The 21,583-nt window shown below is 45.5% G+C and overlaps 1 protein-coding gene across 1 annotated transcript in view; it reads left to right on the top strand.

The window, feature by feature from the left end:
• The first annotated feature begins 12,689 nt into the window (after window positions 1-12,689).
• Window positions 12,690-21,583, top strand: part of LOC134927083 (cytochrome P450 2F2-like) — a 593,292-nt gene continuing 584,398 nt past the window's right edge. The window contains exon 1 of the mRNA XM_063921081.1: window positions 12,690-12,884. Coding sequence (XP_063777151.1) covers window positions 12,782-12,884 — 103 coding nt within the window. The 5' untranslated portion in view covers window positions 12,690-12,781. The remainder of the gene's footprint in view (window positions 12,885-21,583) is intronic.

Raw genomic sequence — 21,583 nt, 5'->3', positions numbered from 1 at the left:
GAAATTAAAATAGATAGGAGAGTGAGAGTGAGACACTTCATTTACTTACTGGAGCTTAGGAGGAGTTATACTAGTGACTGATGACCAGTGACCTGACCACCAGTGCAGTTTTATAATTTATTATTATTTAATAATCCGTTCTGTTCTTGTTCTCTGCCTGAAAAAAACGATACACAGTGACTCAGTCACACTCACATACCATATCTGTGCTCAGCCCAGTGTGCTGCATCATCTATGTATAATATCTGACTGTGCTCACACAGCTTAATTGTGGGGGAGACTGGGGAGCAGTTATAGGTTATAGCAGGAGCCAGGAGTACATATTAAACAGTGCACACTTTTGCTGCCAGAGTGCCACTGCCAGTGTGACTGACCACTGACCACTGTGACCAGTGACCTGACCACACTGACCACCAGTATAGTATATTGTGATTGAATGTCTGCCTGAAAAAGTACACTTGTCGTGTGACTTGTGTGGTGTTTTTTTATTCTATAAAAATTAAAAAACTCATTCTGCTGACAGACAGTGTCCAGCAGGTCCGTCATTATATAATATATACCTGTCCGGCTGCAGTAGTGATATATATATATTTTTTATATCATTATTTATCATCCAGTCTATACTAGCAGCAGACACAGTACGGTAGTTCACGGCTGTAGCTACCTCTGTGTCGGCACTCGGCAGTCCATCCATAATTGTATACCACCTACCCGTGTTTTTTTTTTCTTTCTTCTTTATACATACTACATCTCATTATCATCCAGTCTATATTAGCAGCAGACACAGTACAGTACGGTAGTCCACGGCTGTAGCTACCTCTGTGTCGGCACTCGGCAGTCCATCCATAATTGTATACCACCTACCCGTGGTTTTTTTTTCTTTCTTCTTTATACATACTACATCTCATTATCAACCAGTCTATATTAGCAGCAGACACAGTACGGTAGTTCACGGCTGTAGCTACCTCTGTGTCGGCACTCGGCAGTCCATCCATAATTGTATACCACCTACCCGTGGTTTTTATTTTTCTTTCTTCTTCATACATATTACATCTCATTATCATCCAGTCTATATTAGCAGCAGACACAGTACAGTACGGTAGTCCACGGCTGTAGCTACCTCTGTGTCGGCACTCGGCAGTCCATCCATAATTGTATACCACCTACCCGTGGTTTTTTTTTCTTTCTTCTTTATACATACAACATCTCATTATCAACCAGTCTATATTAGCAGCAGACACAGTACGGTAGTTCACGGCTGTAGCTACCTCTGTGTCGGCACTCGGCAGTCCATCCATAATTGTATACCACCTACCCGTGTTTTTCTTTCTTTCTTCTTTATACATACTACATCTCATTATCATCCAGTCTATATTAGCAGCAGACACAGTACAGTACGGTAGTCCACGGCTGTAGCTATCTCTGTGTCGGCACTCGGCAGTCCATCCATAATTGTATACCACCTACCCGTGGTTTTTTTTTTCTTTCTTCTTTATACATACTACATCTCATTATCAACCAGTCTATATTAGCAGCAGACACAGTACAGTATGGTAGTCCACGGCTGTAGCTACCTCTGTGTCGGCACTCGGCAGTCCATCCATAATTGTATACCACCTACCCGTGGTTTTTTTTTTCTTTCTTCTTTATACATACTACATCTCATTATCAACCAGTCTATATTAGCAGCAGACACAGTACGGTAGTTCACGGCTGTAGCTACCTCTGTGTCGGCACTCGGCAGTCCATCCATAATTGTATACCACCTACCCGTGGTTTTTATTTTTCTTTCTTCTTTATACATACTACATCTCATTATCATCCAGTCTATATTAGCAGCAGACACAGTACAGTACGGTAGTCCACGGCTGTAGCTACCTCTGTGTCGGCACTCGGCAGTCCATCCATAATTGTATACCACCTACCCGTGGTTTTTTTTTTCTTTCTTCTTTATACATACTACATCTCATTATCAACCAGTCTATATTAGCAGCAGACACAGTACGGTAGTTCACGGCTGTAGCTACCTCTGTGTCGGCACTCGGCAGTCCATCCATAATTGTATACCACCTACCCGTGGGTTTTTTTTTCTTTCTTCTTTATACATACTACATCTCATTATCATCCAGTCTATATTAGCAGCAGACACAGTACAGTACGGTAGTCCACGGCTGTAGCTACCTCTGTGTCGGCACTCGGCAGTCCATCCATAATTGTATACCACCTACCCGTGGTTTTTTTTTTCTTTCTTCTTTATACATACTACATCTCATTATCAACCAGTCTATATTAGCAGCAGACACAGTACGGTAGTTCACGGCTGTAGCTACCTCTGTGTCGGCACTCGGCAGTCCATCCATAATTGTATACCACCTACCCGTGGTTTTTTTTTTCTTTCTTCTTTATACATACTACATCTCATTATCATCCAGTCTATATTAGCAGCAGACACAGTACAGTACGGTAGTCCACGGCTGTAGCTACCTCTGTGTCGGCACTCGGCAGTCCATCCATAATTGTATACCACCTACCCGTGGTTTTTTTTTTTTCTTTCTTCTTTATACATACTACATCTCATTATCATCCAGTCTATATTAGCAGCAGACACAGTACAGTACGGTAGTCTACGGCTGTAGCTACCTCTGTGTCGGCACTCGGCAGTCCATCCATAATTGTATACCACCTACCCGTGGTTTTTTTTTTCTTTCTTCTTTATACATACTACATCTCATTATCAACCAGTCTATATTAGCAGCAGACACAGTACGGTAGTTCACGGCTGTAGCTACCTCTGTGTCGGCACTCGGCAGTCCATCCATAATTGTATACCACCTACCCGTGTTTTTTTTTTTCTTTCTTCTTTATACATACTACATCTCATTATCATCCAGTCTATATTAGCAGCAGACACAGTACAGTACGGTAGTCCACGGCTGTAGCTACCTCTGTGTCGGCACTCGGCAGTCCATCCATAATTGTATACCACCTACCCGTGGTTTTTTTTTTCTTTCTTCTTTATACATACTACATCTCATTATCAACCAGTCTATATTAGCAGCAGACACAGTACAGTACGGTAGTCCACGGCTGTAGCTACCTCTGTGTCGGCACTCGGCAGTCCATCCATAATTGTATACCACCTACCCGTGGTTTTTTTTTTCTTTCTTCTTTATACATACTACATCTCATTATCAACCAGTCTATATTAGCAGCAGACACAGTACAGTACGGTAGTCCACGGCTGTAGCTACCTCTGTGTCGGCACTCGGCAGTCCATCCATAATTGTATACTAGTATCCATCCATCTCCATTGTTTACCTGAGGTGCCTTTTAGTTGTGCCTATTAAAATATGGAGAACAAAAATGTTGAGGTTCCAAAATTAGGGAAAGATCAAGATCCACTTCCACCTCGTGCTGAAGCTGCTGCCACTAGTCATGGCCGAGACGATGAAATGCCAGCAACGTCGTCTGCCAAGGCCGATGCCCAATGTCATAGTACAGAGCATGTCAAATCCAAAACACCAAATATCAGTAAAAAAAGGACTCCAAAACCTAAAATAAAATTGTCGGAGGAGAAGCGTAAACTTGCCAATATGCCATTTACCACACGGAGTGGCAAGGAACGGCTGAGGCCCTGGCCTATGTTCATGGCTAGTGGTTCAGCTTCACATGAGGATGGAAGCACTCAGCCTCTCGCTAGAAAACTAAAAAGACTCAAGCTGGCAAAAGCACCGCAAAGAACTGTGCGTTCTTCGAAATCCCAAATCCACAAGGAGAGTCCAATTGTGTCGGTTGCGATGCCTGACCTTCCCAACACTGGACGTGAAGAGCATGCGCCTTCCACCATTTGCACGCCCCCTGCAAGTGCTGGAAGGAGCACCCGCAGTCCAGTTCCTGATAGTCAGATTGAAGATGTCAGTGTTAAAGTACACCAGGATGAGGAGGATATGGGTGTTGCAGGCGCTGGGGAGGAAATTGACCAGGAGGATTCTGATGGTGAGGTGGTTTGTTTAAGTCAGGCACCCGGGGAGACACCTGTTGTCCGTGGGAGGAATATGGCCACTGACATGCCTGGTGAAAATACCAAAAAAATCAGCTCTTCGGTGTGGAAGTATTTCAACAGAAATGCGGACAACAGGTGTCAAGCCGTGTGTTGCCTTTGTCAAGCTGTAATAAGTAGGGGTAAGGACGTTAACCACCTCGGAACATCCTCCCTTATACGTCACCTGCAGCGCATTCATAATAAGTCAGTGACAAGTTCAAAAACTTTGGGCGACAGCGGAAGCAGTCCACTGACCAGTAAATCCTTTCCTCTTGTAACCAAGCTCACGCAAACCACCCCACCAACTCCCTCAGTGTCAATTTCCTCCTTCCCCAGGAATGCCAATAGTCCTGCAGGCCATGTCACTGGCAATTCTGACGAGTCCCCTCCTGCCTGGGATTCCTTCGATGCATCCTTGCGTGTAACGCCTACTGCTGCTGGCGCTGCTGTTGTTGCTGCTGGGAGTCGATGGTCATCCCAGAGGGGAAGTCGTAAGCCCACTTGTACTACTTCCAGTAAGCAATTGACTGTTCAACAGTCCTTTGCGAGGAAGATGAAATATCACAGCAGTCATCCTGCTGCAAAGCGGATAACTGAGGCCTTGACAACTATGTTGGTGTTAGACGTGCGTCCGGTATCCGCCGTTAGTTCACAGGGAACTAGACAATTTATTGAGGCAGTGTGCCCCCGTTACCAAATACCATCTAGGTTCCACTTCTCTAGGCAGGCGATACCGAGAATGTACACGGACGTCAGAAAAAGACTCATCAGTGTCCTAAAAAATGCAGTTGTACCCAATGTCCACTTAACCACGGACATGTGGACAAGTGGAGCAGGGCAGGGTCAGGACTATATGACTGTGACAGCCCACTGGGTAGATGTATGGACTCCCGCCGCAAGAACAGCAGCGGCGGCACCAGTAGCAGCATCTCGCAAACGCCAACTCTTTCCTAGGCAGGCTACGCTTTGTATCACCGGTTTCCAGAATACGCACACAGCTGAAAACCTCTTACGGCAACTGAGGAAGATCATCGCGGAATGGCTTACCCCAATTGGACTCTCCTGTGGATTTGTGGCATCGGACAACGCCAGCAATATTGTGTGTGCATTAAATATGGGCAAATTCCAGCACGTCCCATGTTTTGCACATACCTTGAATTTGGTGGTGCAGAATTTTTAAAAAAACGACAGGGGCGTGCAAGAGATGCTGTCGGTGGCCAGAAGAATTGCGGGACACTTTCGGCGTACAGGCACCACGTACAGAAGACTGGAGCACCACCAAAAACTACTGAACCTGCCCTGCCATCATCTGAAGCAAGAAGTGGTAACGAGGTGGAATTCAACCCTCTATATGCTTCAGAGGTTGGAGGAGCAGCAAAAGGCCATTCAAGCCTATACAATTGAGCACGATATAGGAGGTGGAATGCACCTGTCTCAAGCGCAGTGGAGAATGATTTCAACGTTGTGCAAGGTTCTGATGCCCTTTGAACTTGCCACACGTGAAGTCAGTTCAGACACTGCCAGCCTGAGTCAGGTCATTCCCCTCATCAGGCTTTTGCAGAAGAAGCTGGAGACATTGAAGGAGGAGCTAACACGGAGCGATTCCGCTAGGCATGTGGGACTTGTGGATGGAGCCCTTAATTCGCTTAACAAGGATTCACGGGTGGTCAATCTGTTGAAATCAGAGCACTACATTTTGGCCACCGTGCTCGATCCTAGATTTAAAGCCTACCTTGGATCTCTCTTTCTGGCAGACACAAGTCTGCTGGGGTTGAAAGACCTGCTGGTGAGAAAATTGTCAAGTCAAGCGGAACGCGACCTGTCAACATCTCCTCCTTCACATTCTCCCGCAACTGGGGGTGCGAGGAAAAGGCTCAGAATTCCGAGCCCACCCGCTGGCGGTGATGCAGGGCAGTCTGGAGCGACTGCTGATGCTGACATCTGGTCCGGACAGAAGGACCTGACAACGATTACGGACATGTCGTCTACTGTCACTGCATATGATTCTCTCAACATTGAAAGAATGGTGGAGGATTATATGAGTGACCGCATCCAAGTAGGCACGTCACACAGTCCGTACTTATACTGGCAGGAAAAAGAGGCAATTTGGAGGCCCTTGCACAAACTGGCTTTATTCTACCTAAGTTGCCCTCCCACAAGTGTGTACTCCGAAAGAGTGTTTAGTGCCGCCGCTCACCTTGTCAGCAATCGGCGTACGAGGTTACATCCAGAAAATGTGGAGAAGATGATGTTCATTAAAATGAATTATAATCAATTCCTCCGCGGAGACATTGACCAGCAGCAATTGCCTCCACAAAGTACACAGGGAGCTGAGATGGTGGATTCCAGTGGGGACGAATTGATAATCTGTGAGGAGGGGGATGTACACGGTGATATATCGGAGGATGATGATGAGGTGGACATCTTGCCTCTGTAGAGCCAGTTTGTGCAAGGAGAGATTAATTGCTTCTTTTTTGGTGGGGGTCCAAACCAACCCGTCATATCAGTCACAGTCGTGTGGCAGACCCTGTCACTGAAATGATGGGTTGGTTAAAGTGTGCATGTCCTGTTTATACAACATAAGGGTGGGTGGGAGGGTCCAAGGACAATTCCATCTTGCACCTCTTTTTTCTTTAATTTTTCTTTGCGTCATGTGCTGTTTGGGGAGGGTTTTTTGGAAGGGCCATCCTGCGTGACACTGCAGTGCCACTCCTAGATGGGCCCAGTGTTTGTGTCGGCCACTAGGGTCGCTTATCTTACTCACACAGCTACCTCATTGCGCCTCTTTTTTTCTTTGCGTCATGTGCTGTTTGGGGAGGGTTTTTTGGAAGGGACATCCTGCGTGACACTGCAGTGCCACTCCTAGATGGGCCCGGTGTTTGTGTCGGCCACTAGGGTCGCTTATCTTACTCACACAGCTACCTCATTGCGCCTCTTTTTTTCTTTGCGTCATGTGCTGTTTGGGGAGGGTTTTTTGGAAGGGACATCCTGCGTGACACTGCAGTGCCACTCCTAGATGGGCCCGGTGTTTGTGTCGGCCACTAGGGTCGCTTATCTTACTCACACAGCTACCTCATTGCGCCTCTTTTTTTCTTTGCGTCATGTGCTGTTTGGGGAGGGTTTTTTGGAAGGGACATCCTGCGTGACACTGCAGTGCCACTCCTAGATGGGCCCGGTGTTTGTGTCGGCCACTAGGGTCGCTTATCTTACTCACACAGCTACCTCATTGCGCCTCTTTTTTTCTTTGCGTCATGTGCTGTTTGGGGAGGGTTTTTTGGAAGGGACATCCTGCGTGACACTGCAGTGCCACTCCTAGATGGGCCCGGTGTTTGTGTCGGCCACTAGGGTCGCTTATCTTACTCACACAGCTACCTCATTGCGCCTCTTTTTTTCTTTGCGTCATGTGCTGTTTGGGGAGGGTTTTTTGGAAGGGACATCCTGCGTGACACTGCAGTGCCACTCCTAGATGGGCCCGGTGTTTGTGTCGGCCACTAGGGTCGCTTATCTTACTCACACAGCTACCTCATTGCGCCTCTTTTTTTCTTTGCGTCATGTGCTGTTTGGGGAGGGTTTTTTGGAAGGGACATCCTGCGTGACACTGCAGTGCCACTCCTAGATGGGCCAGGTGTTTGTGTCGGCCACTAGGGTCGCTTAGCTTAGTCATCCAGCGACCTCGGTGCAAATTTTAGGACTAAAAATAATATTGTGAGGTGTGAGGTATTCAGAATAGACTGAAAATGAGTGGAAATGATGGTTTTTGAGGTTAATAATACTTTGGGATCAAAATGACCCCCAAATTCTATGATTTAAGCTGTTTTTTAGGTTTTTTGGAAAAAAACACCCGAATCCAAAACACACCCGAATCCGACAAAAAAAATCGGTTAGGTTTTGCCAAAACGCGGTCGAACCCAAAACACGGCCGCGGAACCGAACCCAAAACCAAAACACAAAACCCGAAAAATTTCCGGCGCTCATCTCTAGTAAATACTGGCTGCTTTATTTTTACACTGCAATTTAGATTGCAGATTGAACTCACCACACCCAAATCTATCTCTCTCTGCACATGTTATATCTTCCCCCTGCAGTGCACATGGTTTTGCCCAACTGCTAAAAAATTTCCTGCTGCGATCAACTTGGAATTACCCCCAATGTCCGTGCGTTCCAAAGCGGGGAGACCACATGGCCGGAAGTCGATAGTCCCTTATATTTCTCTCACCTGATTTTGTAAAAGTGGAGATATCTGTGTTAATTCCTTAATATATGACAATGCACGGTCGCCGCCATTTTGTTGGAGATAGTCCATATATCACGCCAGAAATAAAAACAGAAAATAAAATAGAATAATTGTACAGTATTCAAATTAGTGATGTGCACCGGACATTTTTCGGGTTTTGTGTTTTGGTTTTGGATTCGGTTCCGCGGCCGTGTTTTGGATTCGGACGCGTTTTGGCAAAACCTCACCGAAATTTTTTTGTCGGATTCGGGTGTGTTTTGGATTCGGGTGTTTTTTTTCAAAAAACCCTAAAAAACAGCTTAAATCAAAGAATTTGGGGGTCATTTTGATCCCATAGTATTATTAACCTCAATAACCATAATTTTCACTCATTTCCAGTCTATTCTGAACACCTCACTCCTCACAATATTATTTTTAGTCCTAAAATTTGCACCGAGGTCGCTGGATGGCTAAGCTAAGCGACACAAGTGGCCGACACAAACACCTGGCCCATCTAGGAGTGGCACTGCAGTGTCAGGCAGGATGGCACTTCCAAAAAATAGTCCCCAAACAGCACATGATGCAAAGAAAAAAAGAGGCACACCAAGGTCGCTGTGTGACTAAGCTAAGCGACACAAGTGGCCGACACAAACACCTGGCCCATCTAGGAGTGGCACTGCAGTGTCAGGCAGGATGGCACTTCAAAAAAATAGTCCCCAAACAGCACATGATGCAAAGAAAAAAAGAGGCGCAATGAGGTAGCTGTGTGACTAAGCTAAGCGACCCAAGTGGCCGACACAAACACCTGGCCCATCTAGGAGTGGCACTGCAGTGTCAGGCAGGATGGCACTTCAAAAAAATTGTCCCCAAACAGCACATGATGCAAAGAAAAAAAGAGGCGCACCAAGGTCGCTGTGTGACTAAGCTAAGCGACACAAGTGGCCGACACAAACACCTGGCCCATCTAGGTGTGGCACTGCAGTGTCAGGCAGGATGGCACTTCAAAAAAATTGTCCCCAAACAGCACATGATGCAAAGAAAAATGAAAGAAAAAAAGAGGTGCAAGATGGAATTGTCCTTGGTCCCTCCCACCCACCCTTATGTTGTATAAACAGGACATGCACACTTTAACGAACCCATCATTTCAGCGACAGGGTCTGCCACACGACTGTGACTGAAATGACTGGTTGGTTTGGGCCCCCACCAAAAAAAGAAGCAATCAATCTCTCCTTGCACAAACTGGCTCTACAGAGGCAAGATGTCCACCTCATCATCATCCTCCGATTCCTCACCCCTTTCACTGTGTACATCCCCCTCCTCACAGATTATTAATTCGTCCCCACTGAAATCCACCATCTCAGGTCCCTGTGTACTTTCTGGAGGCAATTGCTGCTGGTGAATGTCTCCACGGATTAATTGATTATAATTCATTTTGATGAACATCATCTTCTCCACATTTTCTGGAAGTAACCTCGTACGCCGATTGCTGACAAGGTGAGCGGCTGCACTAAACACTCTTTCGGAGTACACACTGGAGGGAGGGCAACTTAGGTAGAATAAAGCCAGTTTGTGCAAGGGCCTCCAAATTGCCTCTTTTTCCTGCCAGTATACGTACGGACTGTCTGACGTGCCTACTTGGATGCGGTCACTCATATAATCCTCCACCATTCTTTCAATGGTGAGAGAATCATATGCAGTGACAGTAGACAACATGTCAGTAATCGTTGGTAGGTCCTTCAGTCCGGACCAGATGTCAGCACTCACTCCAGACTGCCCTGCATCACCGCCAGCGGGTGGGCTCGGAATTCTTAGCCTTTTCCTCGCACCCCCAGTTGCGGGAGAATGTGTAGGAGGAGATGTTGACGGGTCACGTTCCGCTTGACTTGACAATTTTCTCACCAGCAGGTCTTTGAACCTCTGCAGACTTGTGTCTGCCGGAAAGAGAGATACAACGTCGGTTTTAAATCTAGGATTGAGCACAGTGGCCAAAATGTAGTGCTCTGATATCAACAGATTGACCACCCGTGAATCCTGGTTAAGCGAATTAAGGGCTCCATCCACAAGTCCCACATGCCTAGCGGAATCGCTCTGTTTTAGCTCCTCCTTCAATGTCTCCAGCTTCTTCTGCAAAAGCCTGATGAGGGGAATGACCTGACTCAGGCTGGCAGTGTCTGAACTGACTTCACGTGTGGCAAGTTCAAAGGGTTGCAGAACCTTGCACAACGTTGAAATCATTCTCCACTGCGCTTGAGTCAGGTGCATTCCCCCTCCTTTGCCTATATCGTGGGCAGATGTATAGGCTTGAATGGCCTTTTGCTGCTCCTCCATCCTCTGAAGCATATAGAGGGTTGAATTCCACCTCGTTACCACCTCTTGCTTCAGATGATGGCAGGGCAGGTTCAGGAATGTTTGGTGGTGCTCCAGTCTTCGGCACGCGGTGGCTGAATGCCGAAAGTGGCCCGCAATTCTTCGGGCCACCGACAGCATCTTTTGCACGCCCCTGTCGTTTTTTAAATAATTCTGCACCACCAAATTCAATGTATGTGCAAAACATGTGACGTGCTGGAATTTGCCCAGATGTAATGCACGCACAATATTGCTGGCGTTGTCCGATGTCTCAAATTCCCAGGAGAGTCCAATTGGGGTAAGCCATTCTGCGATGATCTACCTCAATTTCCTTAAGAGGTTGTCAGCTGTGTGACTCTTCTGGAAAGCGGTGATACAAAGCGTAGCCTGCCTAGGAACGAGTTGGCATTTGCGAGATGCTGCTACTGGTGCCGCCGCTGCTGTTCTTGCTGCGGGAGGCAATACATCTACCCAGTGGGCTGTCACAGTCATATAGTCCTGAGTCTGCCCTGCTCCACTTGTCCACATGTCCGTGGTTAAGTGGACATTGGGTACAACTGCATTTTTTAGGACACTGGTGACTCTTTTTCTGAGGTCTGTGTACATTTTCGGTATCGCCTGCCTAGAGAAATGGAACCTAGATGGTATTTGGTACCGGGGACGCAGTACCTCAATCAAGTCTCTAGTTGCCTCTGAATTAACGGTGGATACCGGAACCACGTTTCTCACCGCCCAGGCTGCCAAGGCCTGAGTTATCTGCTTTGCAGCAGGATGACTGCTGTGATATTTCATCTTCCTCGCAAAGGACTGTTGGACAGTCAATTGCTTACTGGAAGTAGTACAAGTGGTCTTCCGACTTCCCCTCTGGGATGACGATCGACTCCCAGCAGCAACAACAGCAGCGCCAGCAGCAGTAGGCGTTACCCTCAAAAAGGGAAGTAAAGCTGAACCAGGTAATTATAGACCAGTTAGTCTTACATCTATAGTGGGGAAAGTATTGGAAGGTATTCTAAGAGATAGTATTCAGAAGTTCCTTGAAACCAATAAGGTCATTAAAAGGAATCAACATGGGTTTATGAAGGACAGATCCTGTCAAACCAACTTACTTGGCTTTTATGAAACAGTAAGCGCAAACCTAGATCAGGGTAAAGACGTGGATGTAATCTTTTTAGACTTTGCCAAAGCGTTCGATACTGTACCACACATGAGACTTATCTACAAGCTACAAGAATCAGGGCTAGGAAGCACAATATGCACTTGGGTCAAAAACTGGTTAGATAATAGGAAGCAGCGCGTTGTGGTTAATGGATCTTTTTCAACTTGGACTGAAGTGCTAAGTGGTGTGCCGCAAGGCTCAGTATTAGGACCGCTATTGTTCAATATTTTCATTAACGACCTAACAGAAGGTCTAGAGAGCATGGTGTCAATTTTTGCAGATGATACCAAATTGTGTAAGGCTATAAATACAGAGGGAGATGCTGAGTCTCTTCAGAACGACTTAGTTAAATTAGAAGCTTGGGCAGCCAAATGGAGAATGTACTTCAACACAGACAAGTGTAAGGTAATGCACTGTGGTAACGAGAACAAAAATGACACCTACCTACTAAATGGGGTAAAATTAGGGGATTCTGTACTGGAAAAGGACTTGGGTGTCCTCATAGATAGCAAGCTAAGCAGTAGTACCCAAAGTTGGAGTGCAGCAAAGAAGGCTAATAAGATATTAGCATGCATAAAACGGGGTATTGATGCTAGGGACGAGAGTATTATACTCCCGTTATATAAATCACTAGTGAGGCCACACCCAGAGCCGAAACAAGGGGGGGGGGCTAGGGGGGCATGTGACCTGGGCGCCAGACTGGAGAGGGCGCCGAGACTGTCACTTTAATTCCCCCCTAACGCCCCCTCCTTATGCGGCAGTGATAGCATAGAGTCGGGCAGCTTGAGCTCCAGACTTTGCAAGATCCCGTCTAGCCAGCAGGCACACTCACCGCATCGCAGAGAAGACACTGAAATTAAACTACATCTCCCAGCAGCCCTTGCTGCCGGGAGCTGTACTTTACTTTCAGTTTCATCTCTGCAGCGTGCAGAGCCGCATTAAGAGAGGGCACAGGGGAGAAATTACTCCCCCCCTCACCCCACTGCCAGTTACTTTAATAAGTGCAGCCACTGCTGCAGTGAACATGAAATTCCGAAAAGGGGGCGGGGCTAAACGGCACTGTACACACAGTGCCATGCCAGCCAGCAACAGCGTGGGAGAGAGGGAAGAGCAGCACAGCCTATACAGTGAGTATAACTCAGGGAAGGGGCACTGTATGTGTGTGACTGCTATATGTGTGTATGAATGTGTGCATGTGTGTGACTGTATGTGACTAGGTGTGTGACTACATATCTGTATGGGTGTGGTATGCGTGACCGGGCATACTGACGCTGGTATCCCGGGAGCGGAATGCCGTCGGGGGGAAGGGGGGGTGGCGAGCACAGCAAGCCTCTTTGCGGGCTCGCTGTGCTCGCCACGCTGGGGTGGGAGTGGTCCCTGTTGGTCGGCATGCCGACCGTCGGAATTGTGAGGGGGCGGGATATAGGGGGAGGTGCTGTGAGCGGCGGTCACATAACTACATCCCATCTGTATGTGTGCTTGTGTGTCACTCTATATATGTGTCAGTATACATGTGTTTGTACAGGTGTGTGATTATATGTATGTATGTATGTATGTATGTATGTGTGCGTGACAGTATGTATTTAGTATTGGTGTGTGATTTTATGTATGTATTAATATATGGGTTATTATTTTCCTTTCCTCCTTCATCCGTAGCCCAAAATAAAAAGTATAAAAATGCCTAGCTATCCCCTTTGCCCTTATGAAGTTGAGATTATATATATATATATATATATATATATATATAACTGCTGGCAATAAGGACGGCACTTGGAGACTTTCAAAGTGGTGAAACCAAATGTGCTGTTTATTCAACGTTTCGGGGTCGCAGCCCCTTCGTCAGGATGCATAACTGGGTCCCGGTGCTGACGTCACTCCGCCCACAGGAAATGACGCGACTCCGGCCCGTCCGGCTGGCGTGGTGAGGCTAGGACAGAGGTAACCAGGGAAACCATCAAACATTGCTGCGACCAACCAATCCGGTCACAGCCTATTGTAAACAGTAGTGATAATGAATATTAAAGTGACCTGTGCATAACATCAACTAATCCGTGATGATTTTCCCTTTTGTTACTGATCAAAAAACAATATATAGATACAATGATGTATAAAATGACGATCGTACCCAATTACTACCCAGCAACTGATAATAATAGCAAGCTGGTGCTGTGCATAATAAACCTGGTATCTGCATAATATAAAAAGCTATTTACCATAAACCCCTACACATTACTATATTACTCCCATGGTTACTAGCTAGAATTAAATCCTGCCAAGCTCTAACAAGACAAATGGAATCTACAAAAAGCATCTTAAGCTGAGGGCTTCATTTAAACCCTTAGGAAATTGTGTGTTTAAAGCAAAAATCCACTTTGCTTCTACCTGTAGAAGTTTCTTTGACCTATCACCCCCACGTATGGAGAATGGTACATGATCAATTATTTTGTAGCGTAATGTCGCCATCCCATGCTTTGCTAGCATAAAGTGGCGTGCCACTGGCTGATCACTATTGCCTGATTTGATGGCTACGCGCATGGCATACCGATGTTGTGCCATCCTCGTTTTAAAGGCACACTCAGTTTTGCCCACGTATGTCAATCCACAAGGGCACGTTAATAGATAAATGACAAATTTAGAGTCGCAAGATAAGGGGTATCTTATAAAATACTTCTTCCCTGTGTGAGGGTGTTGGAAGGTATCTCCAGCTACAAGATAGCTGCAAGTAGTGCAGCCACTACACTTGTAACACCCATTCTTACGTTTAAGAAAATTCAAATTAGATTGGCTTTTACTAAATTTAGATATATCAGTTCTAACCACATAATCCCGTATATTACGGCTTCTAGAGTAGCTAGACAATAGTTTTGACTGAAATACATCTCCTAATTCCCTATCCGAAGCTACAATGGGCCACAGCTGTCTAGTGCGTCTAGCTAGATTTTTACTGCTGGTGTTGTATCTTGTCACCCAGGGAAGCTTACCCTTAAGTTGTTTTTGTTCACCAGATTTTAACAGCTGCTGGCGTGTGACTCTTAGTGCTTTACTCTTAGCTTGTTCCAGGAGATCCAGCGGGTATCCCCTTGCTCTAAATTTAAAGACCATCTCCTCTATTTGTCTATCTCTGTCTGCCTCTACGATGTTAATACGGCAGACACGTAAAAGTTGGGAATATGGCAAACCCCATACTGTGGACTGCGGGTGGAAACTATCGAATTTCAATAAGTTATTCCTATCGGTAGCCTTTGTGTATAGCTTAGTGTTGATGACCCCCTCGTTGATCGATATGCATACATCCAAAAAATTAATCTGTTCCTCACTGACCTCCATGGTAAATTTAATAGGGCTCTGTGTGGAATTATGCTGTGCTATAATGGCCAGTAATTGTGATTTGTCACCTCCCCAAAAAATCAGCACGTCATCAATATAGCGCTGATATAGGCACAATTGTGACGAAATGGCTGTGTTTTGGAGGAATAACTCCCTTTCCACCTCCCACATAAATGTGTTGGCGAATGCCGTAGCTACAGCAGAACCCATAGCGCAACCTGTGCGCTGAATGTAAAAGTTATTGTCATAGAGGAAATAATTATGCGTCAATGTGTACTCTAGCAGTGTCAAGAAAAACTTGATATCTGGGCCTAAATATCTCTGATTGTTAGTAATAAGATGTTCTACTGCTAGGATCCCCGCCCCATGGGGGATACTTGTGTAAAGACTTGTCACATCAATTGACGCCAGGACCACATCGCGGGGTACTTTCCCCATAGCTTCAAGGAGTCGCAATAAAGATGATGTGTCCTTGAGATGTGTAGGCGTATTTTGTATGCATGGTTGGAGGAAACTGTCACAATAGATTGATAAGGCTTCACACAAGGAGCCCCTGGCTGATATAATCGGTCTGCCAGGGGGATTCACCGAATCCTTATGAATCTTTGGGATAACATAAAAAATGGGCACCACTGGGAATTCCACAGTTAGTGCTTTACTAACCGCTGTAGAAATAACACCATCATCTAATGCTTGTTTTAGTAAACCATCCAACTCTCTCTTAAATTTAACAGTGGGATCTTTATCCAACCTTAAGTACGTATTGGTATCAGACAATAAACGTAAACATTCTTTTTTATAATTGACTGTATCAAGAACCACAATCCCCTCTCCCTTATCAGCCTGGCGAATGATGATGTCTTCCCTTTTGCCTAGGGCTTTTAACGCATCAAATTCTGCTTTAGACATATTGGGATATCTTTTATCTTTTAATTGATCATGTACCATTCTCCATACGTGGGGGTGATAGGTCAAAGAAACTTCTACAGGTAGAAGCAAAGTGGATTTTTGCTGTAAACACACAATTTCCTAAGGGTTTAAATGAAGCCCTCAGCTTAAGATGCTTTTTGTAGATTCCATTTGTCTTGTTAGAGCTTGGCAGGATTTAATTCTAGCTAGTAACCATGGGAGTAATATAGTAATGTGTAGGGGTTTATGGTAAATAGCTTTTTATATTATGCAGATACCAGGTTTATTATGCACAGCACCAGCTTGCTATTATTATCAGTTGCTGGGTAGTAATTGGGTACGATCGTCATTTTATACATCATTGTATCTATATATTGTTTTTTGATCAGTAACAAAAGGGAAAATCATCACGGATTAGTTGATGTTATGCACAGGTCACTTTAATATTCATTATCACTACTGTTTACAATAGGCTGTGACCGGATTGGTTGGTCGCAGCAATGTTTGATGGTTTCCCTGGTTACCTCTGTCCTAGCCTCACCACGCCAGCCGGACGGGCCGGAGTCGCGTCATTTCCTGTGGGCGGAGTGACGTCAGCACCGGGACCCGGGCAGCGCGGACGGAGGCAGCGGGGTGGACCTTCTCTTTGCACAGGTATTTAAACACTGTTTTTTTCACTGTTATGCATCCTGACGAAGGGGCTGCGACCCCGAAACGTTGAATAAACAGCACATTTGGTTTCACCACTTTGAAAGTCTCCAAGTGCCGTCCTTATTGCCAGCAGTTGTACATGGGACGCAGTTCCAGGAGGAAAGGCACGGGAGCAGTTTTCATCAACGCTGGGGAGCGTGAGGAGTGCCGGGTCATTTTGGACTGTATATATATATATATATATATATATATATATAGATATATATATAGATATATATATATAGATAGAATATACACATTGTGTAACCATAGGTCCGGCACTCCCAGTGCAGTATGAATTACTTCGCTGGTGCCCTCACAGGTGTAAGTAGATACAGAAGCAAAAGGTGCGGCACTGAAGCTGATTCTCTGTAATTAAGAGACACACACTGTCCTGCGTTTCAAATGCCGCACCTTCAGTGCCGCACCTTTTGCTACTATATATATACACACACACACACTCACACACTTGAATGCGGGGGGGGGGGGCGCTAAGTTAATGGCTCGCCCTGGGTGCCAAAACTCCTAGTTTCGGCCCAGGCCACACCTTGAGTACTGTGTACAATTCTGGGCACCTTAGTACAAAAAGGATATCCTCGAGCTAGAAAAGGTACAGAGGAGGGCGACCAAACTAATTAAGGGCATGGAGACGATGGAATACAAGGAAAGGCTTGAAAGACTAGGCATGTTTACATTGGAAAAGCGGAGACTAAGAGGGGATATGATCAACATCTACAAATATATAAGGGGACAATACACAGAGCTTGCGCGGGACCTGTTTTTGGTTAGATCAACACAGAGGACTCGTGGACACTCGCTCAGGTTAGAGGAGAGGAGATTCCGCACAATACGTCGTAAAGGCTTTTTCACGGTAAGGACAATACTTGTTTGGAATTCCCTGCCTGAGGGAGTTGTAATGGCGGAATCTGTCAACACCTTTAAGAATGGGTTAGATAAATTCCTAATGGATAAGGATATCCAGGGGTATGGTGCATAGTCATGCATTATAGTTACTATAAATAGGGATAAAATGCAACGGCTGACAGCAGCATCAGTCAGAAATTTTAGTCAAATCATCATGCATAGGACACCACAAATAGGTTGAACTCGATGGACAATTGTCTTTTTTCAACCTCAGATACTATGTTACTATGTTACTCAAGGATGCATCGGAGGAATCCCAGGCAGGAGAGGACTCGTCAGACTTGACAGTGACATGGCCTGCAGGACTATTGGCTTTCCTGGGTAAGGAGGAAATTGACACTGAGGGAGTTGGTGGTGTGGTTTGCAGGAGCTTGGTTACAAGAGGAAGGGATTTAGTGGTCAGTGGACTGCTTCCGCTGTCATCCAAAGTTTTTGAACTTGTCACTGACTTATGATGAATGCGCTGCAGGTGACGTATAAGGGAGGATGTTCCGAGGTGGTTAACGTCCTTACCCCTACTTATTACAGCTTGACAAAGGCAACACACGGCTTGACACCTGTTGTCCGCATTTGTGTTTAAATAATTCCACACCGAAGAGCTGATTTTTTTTGTAATTTGACCAGGCATGTCAATGGCCATATTCGTCCCACGGACAACAGGTGTCTTCCTGGGTGCCTGACTTAAACAAACCACCTCACCATCAGAATCCTCCTTGTCAATTTCCTCCCACACTCCCAGCGTTCGCCCAGACACTCCCCCGTTTCTTCAGACACTCCCGCGTTTTTCCCAGAAACTGCAGCATTTTTTCACACACACCCATAAAACGGCCAGTTTCCGCCCAGAAACACCCACTTCCTGTCAATCACATTACGATCACCAGAACGAAGAAAAAACCTCGTAATGCCGTGAGTAAAATACCTAACTGCATAGCAAATTTACTTGGCGCAGTCGCAGTGCGAACATTGCGCATGCGCAATTAGCGGAAAATCGCTGCGATGCGAAGAAAATTACAGAGCGAACAACTCGGAATGAGGGCCAGTGTTGGGAAGGTCAGGCATCGCAACCGACACAATTGGACTCTCTTTGGGGATTTGTGATTTAGAAGAATGCACAGTTCTTTGCTGTGCTTTTGCCAGCTTAAGTCTTTTCATTATTCTAGCGAGAGGATGAGTGCTTCCATCCTCATGTGAATCTGAACCACTAGCCATGAACATAGTCCAGGGCCCAGCCGTTCCTTCCCACTCCGTGTCGTAAATGACATATTGGCCAGTTTACGCTTCTCATCAGACGCTTTCAATTTTGATTTTTGGGTCATTTTACTGACCTTTTGTTTTTTGGATTTTACATGCTCTCTACTATGACATTGGGCATCGGCCTTGGCAGACGACGTTGATGACATTTCATCGTCTCGGCCATGACTAGTGGCAGCAGCTTCAGCACGAGGTGGAAGTGGATCTTGATCTTTCCCTATTTTAACCTCCACATTTTTGTTCTCCATTTTTTAATGTGTGGAATTATATGCAAGTATCAATAGCAATGGCCTACTACTATATATACTGCGCACAACTGAAATGCACCACAGGTATAGAATGTAGATGGATAGTATACTTGACGACACAGAGGTAGGTACAGCAGTGGCCTTCCGTACCGTACTGCTATATATACTGGTGTTCACTGTCAGCAAACTGCAAAACTAAAATGCACCACAGGTATAGAATCTAGATGGATAGTATACTTGACGACACAGAGGTAGGTACAGCAGTGGCCTTCCATACCGTACTGCTATATATACTGGTGGTCACTATCAGCAAACTGCAAAACTAAAATGCACCACAGGTATAGAATCTAGATGGATAGTATACTTGACGACACAGAGGTAGGTACAGTAGTGGCCTTCCGTACCGTACTGCTATATATACTGGTGGTCACTGTGTCAGCAAACTGCACAACTGAAATGCACCACAGGTATAGAATGTAGATGGATAGTATACTTGACGACACAGAGGTAGGTACAGCAGTGGCCTTCCGTACCGTACTGCTATATATACTGGTGGTCACTGTGTCAGCAAACTGCACAACTGAAATGCACCACAGGTATAGAATGTAGATGGATAGTATACTTGACGACACAGAGGTAGGTACAGCAGTGGCCTTCCGTACCGTACTGCTATATATACTGGTGGTCACTGTCAGCAAACTGCAAAACTAAAATGCACCACAGGTATAGAATGTAGATGGATAGTATACTTGACGACACAGAGGTAGGTACAGCAGTGGCCTTCCGTACCGTACTGCTATATATACTGGTGGTCACTGTGTCAGCAAACTGCACAACTGAAATGCACCACAGGTATAGAATGTAGATGGATAATATACTTGACGACACAGAGGTAGGTACAGCAGTGGCCTTCCGTACCGTACTGCTATAATTACTGGTGGTCACTGTCAGCAAACTGCAAAACTGAAATGCACCACAGGTATAGAATCTAGATGGATAGTATACTTGACGACACAGAGGTAGGTACAGCAGTGGCCTTCCGTACCGTACTGCTATATATACTGGTGGTCACTGTCAGCAAACTGCAAAACTAAAATGCACCACAGGTATAGAATGTAGATGGATAGTATACTTGACGACACAGAGGTAGGTACAGCAGTGGCCTACCGTACCGCACTGCTATATATACACTGGTGGTCACTGTGTCAGCAAACTGCACAACTGAAATGCACCACAGGTATAGAATCTAGATGGATAGTATACTTGATGACACAGAGGTAGGTACAGCAGTGGCCTACTGTACCGTAATGCTATATATTATATACTGGCAGAAAACTGTGCAAAACTGAAATGCACCACAGGTATGGATGGATAGTATACTTGACGACACAGAGGTAGGTACAGCAGTGGCCTTCTGTACCCTACTCCTATATATTATATACTGGTGGTCAGCAAAATTATGCACTGTACTACTATATACTACACAATGCAGCACAGATATGGAGTGTTTTGCAGGCAGAGAACGGATAAAACTGGTGGTCACTGATCAGCAAAACTCTGCACTGTACTCCTCCTATATTAATATAAAGCTGCTCCCCAGTCCCCACAATGATATAAGCAAGCACAAATATTTGCATCAACTCAACAATGAATAAACGGAGAGGACGCCAGCCACGTCCTCTCCCTAACATTTCCAATGCACGAGTGAAAATGGCGGCGACGCGCGGCTGCTTATATAGAATCCGAATCTCGCGAGAATCCGACAGCGGGATGATGACGTTCGGGCGCGCTTGGGTTAACAGAGCCATACGGGAGAATCCGAGTATGCCTCGGACCCGTGTAAAATAGGTGAAGTTCGGGGGGATTCGGTTTCCGAGGATCCGAACCCGCTCATCACTAATTCAAATCAGTGAAAAATTGTAACCTTATACGCAATCAATATAAAAACAAAAATAAAACCAATGATACACATCATAAAAACCATTTAGTTTCAAAATCCTTGTTCAAACCAGTGGACTCTTAAGGTTTTATACATGAAGATTAGTTGAATATCATTCTTTGCCAATTTCTTATGTAAGTCCCCACCTCTTATATCAGGTTTATTTTTTTCAATGCAAATATTAGTTTTTTTAATGTACTTAGGATCACAATTATGAACTTTTTTGAAGTGTAATGATAGAGCATGGGTCTCCAATCCTTTTTTAATATTCTAACCTTCTGGTCCGACCAATATAAAATTTATTGCAGCAACATTCAATACAACACACTGAAGAGGCAGCAGTCCGGCTCCAGCACATTGATGAGGCCGCAGTCAGGTGCCAGGGGGCACATTAAAGAGACAGCAGCCCGGCGACAAGGGGGCACACTAAAGAGACAGCAGCCCAGCGCCAGTGGGGCACACTAACGAGACAGCAGTATGGCGCCAGGGGGGCACACTGACGAGGAAGCAGTCTGTCTTCAGCACACTGAAGAGGCAG

The sequence above is a fragment of the Pseudophryne corroboree genome, chromosome 5 (assembly GCF_028390025.1).
Source record: "Pseudophryne corroboree isolate aPseCor3 chromosome 5, aPseCor3.hap2, whole genome shotgun sequence".
Lineage (NCBI taxonomy): Eukaryota > Metazoa > Chordata > Amphibia > Anura > Myobatrachidae > Pseudophryne > Pseudophryne corroboree.
This window is presented reverse-complemented; position numbering and strand designations above follow the sequence as displayed.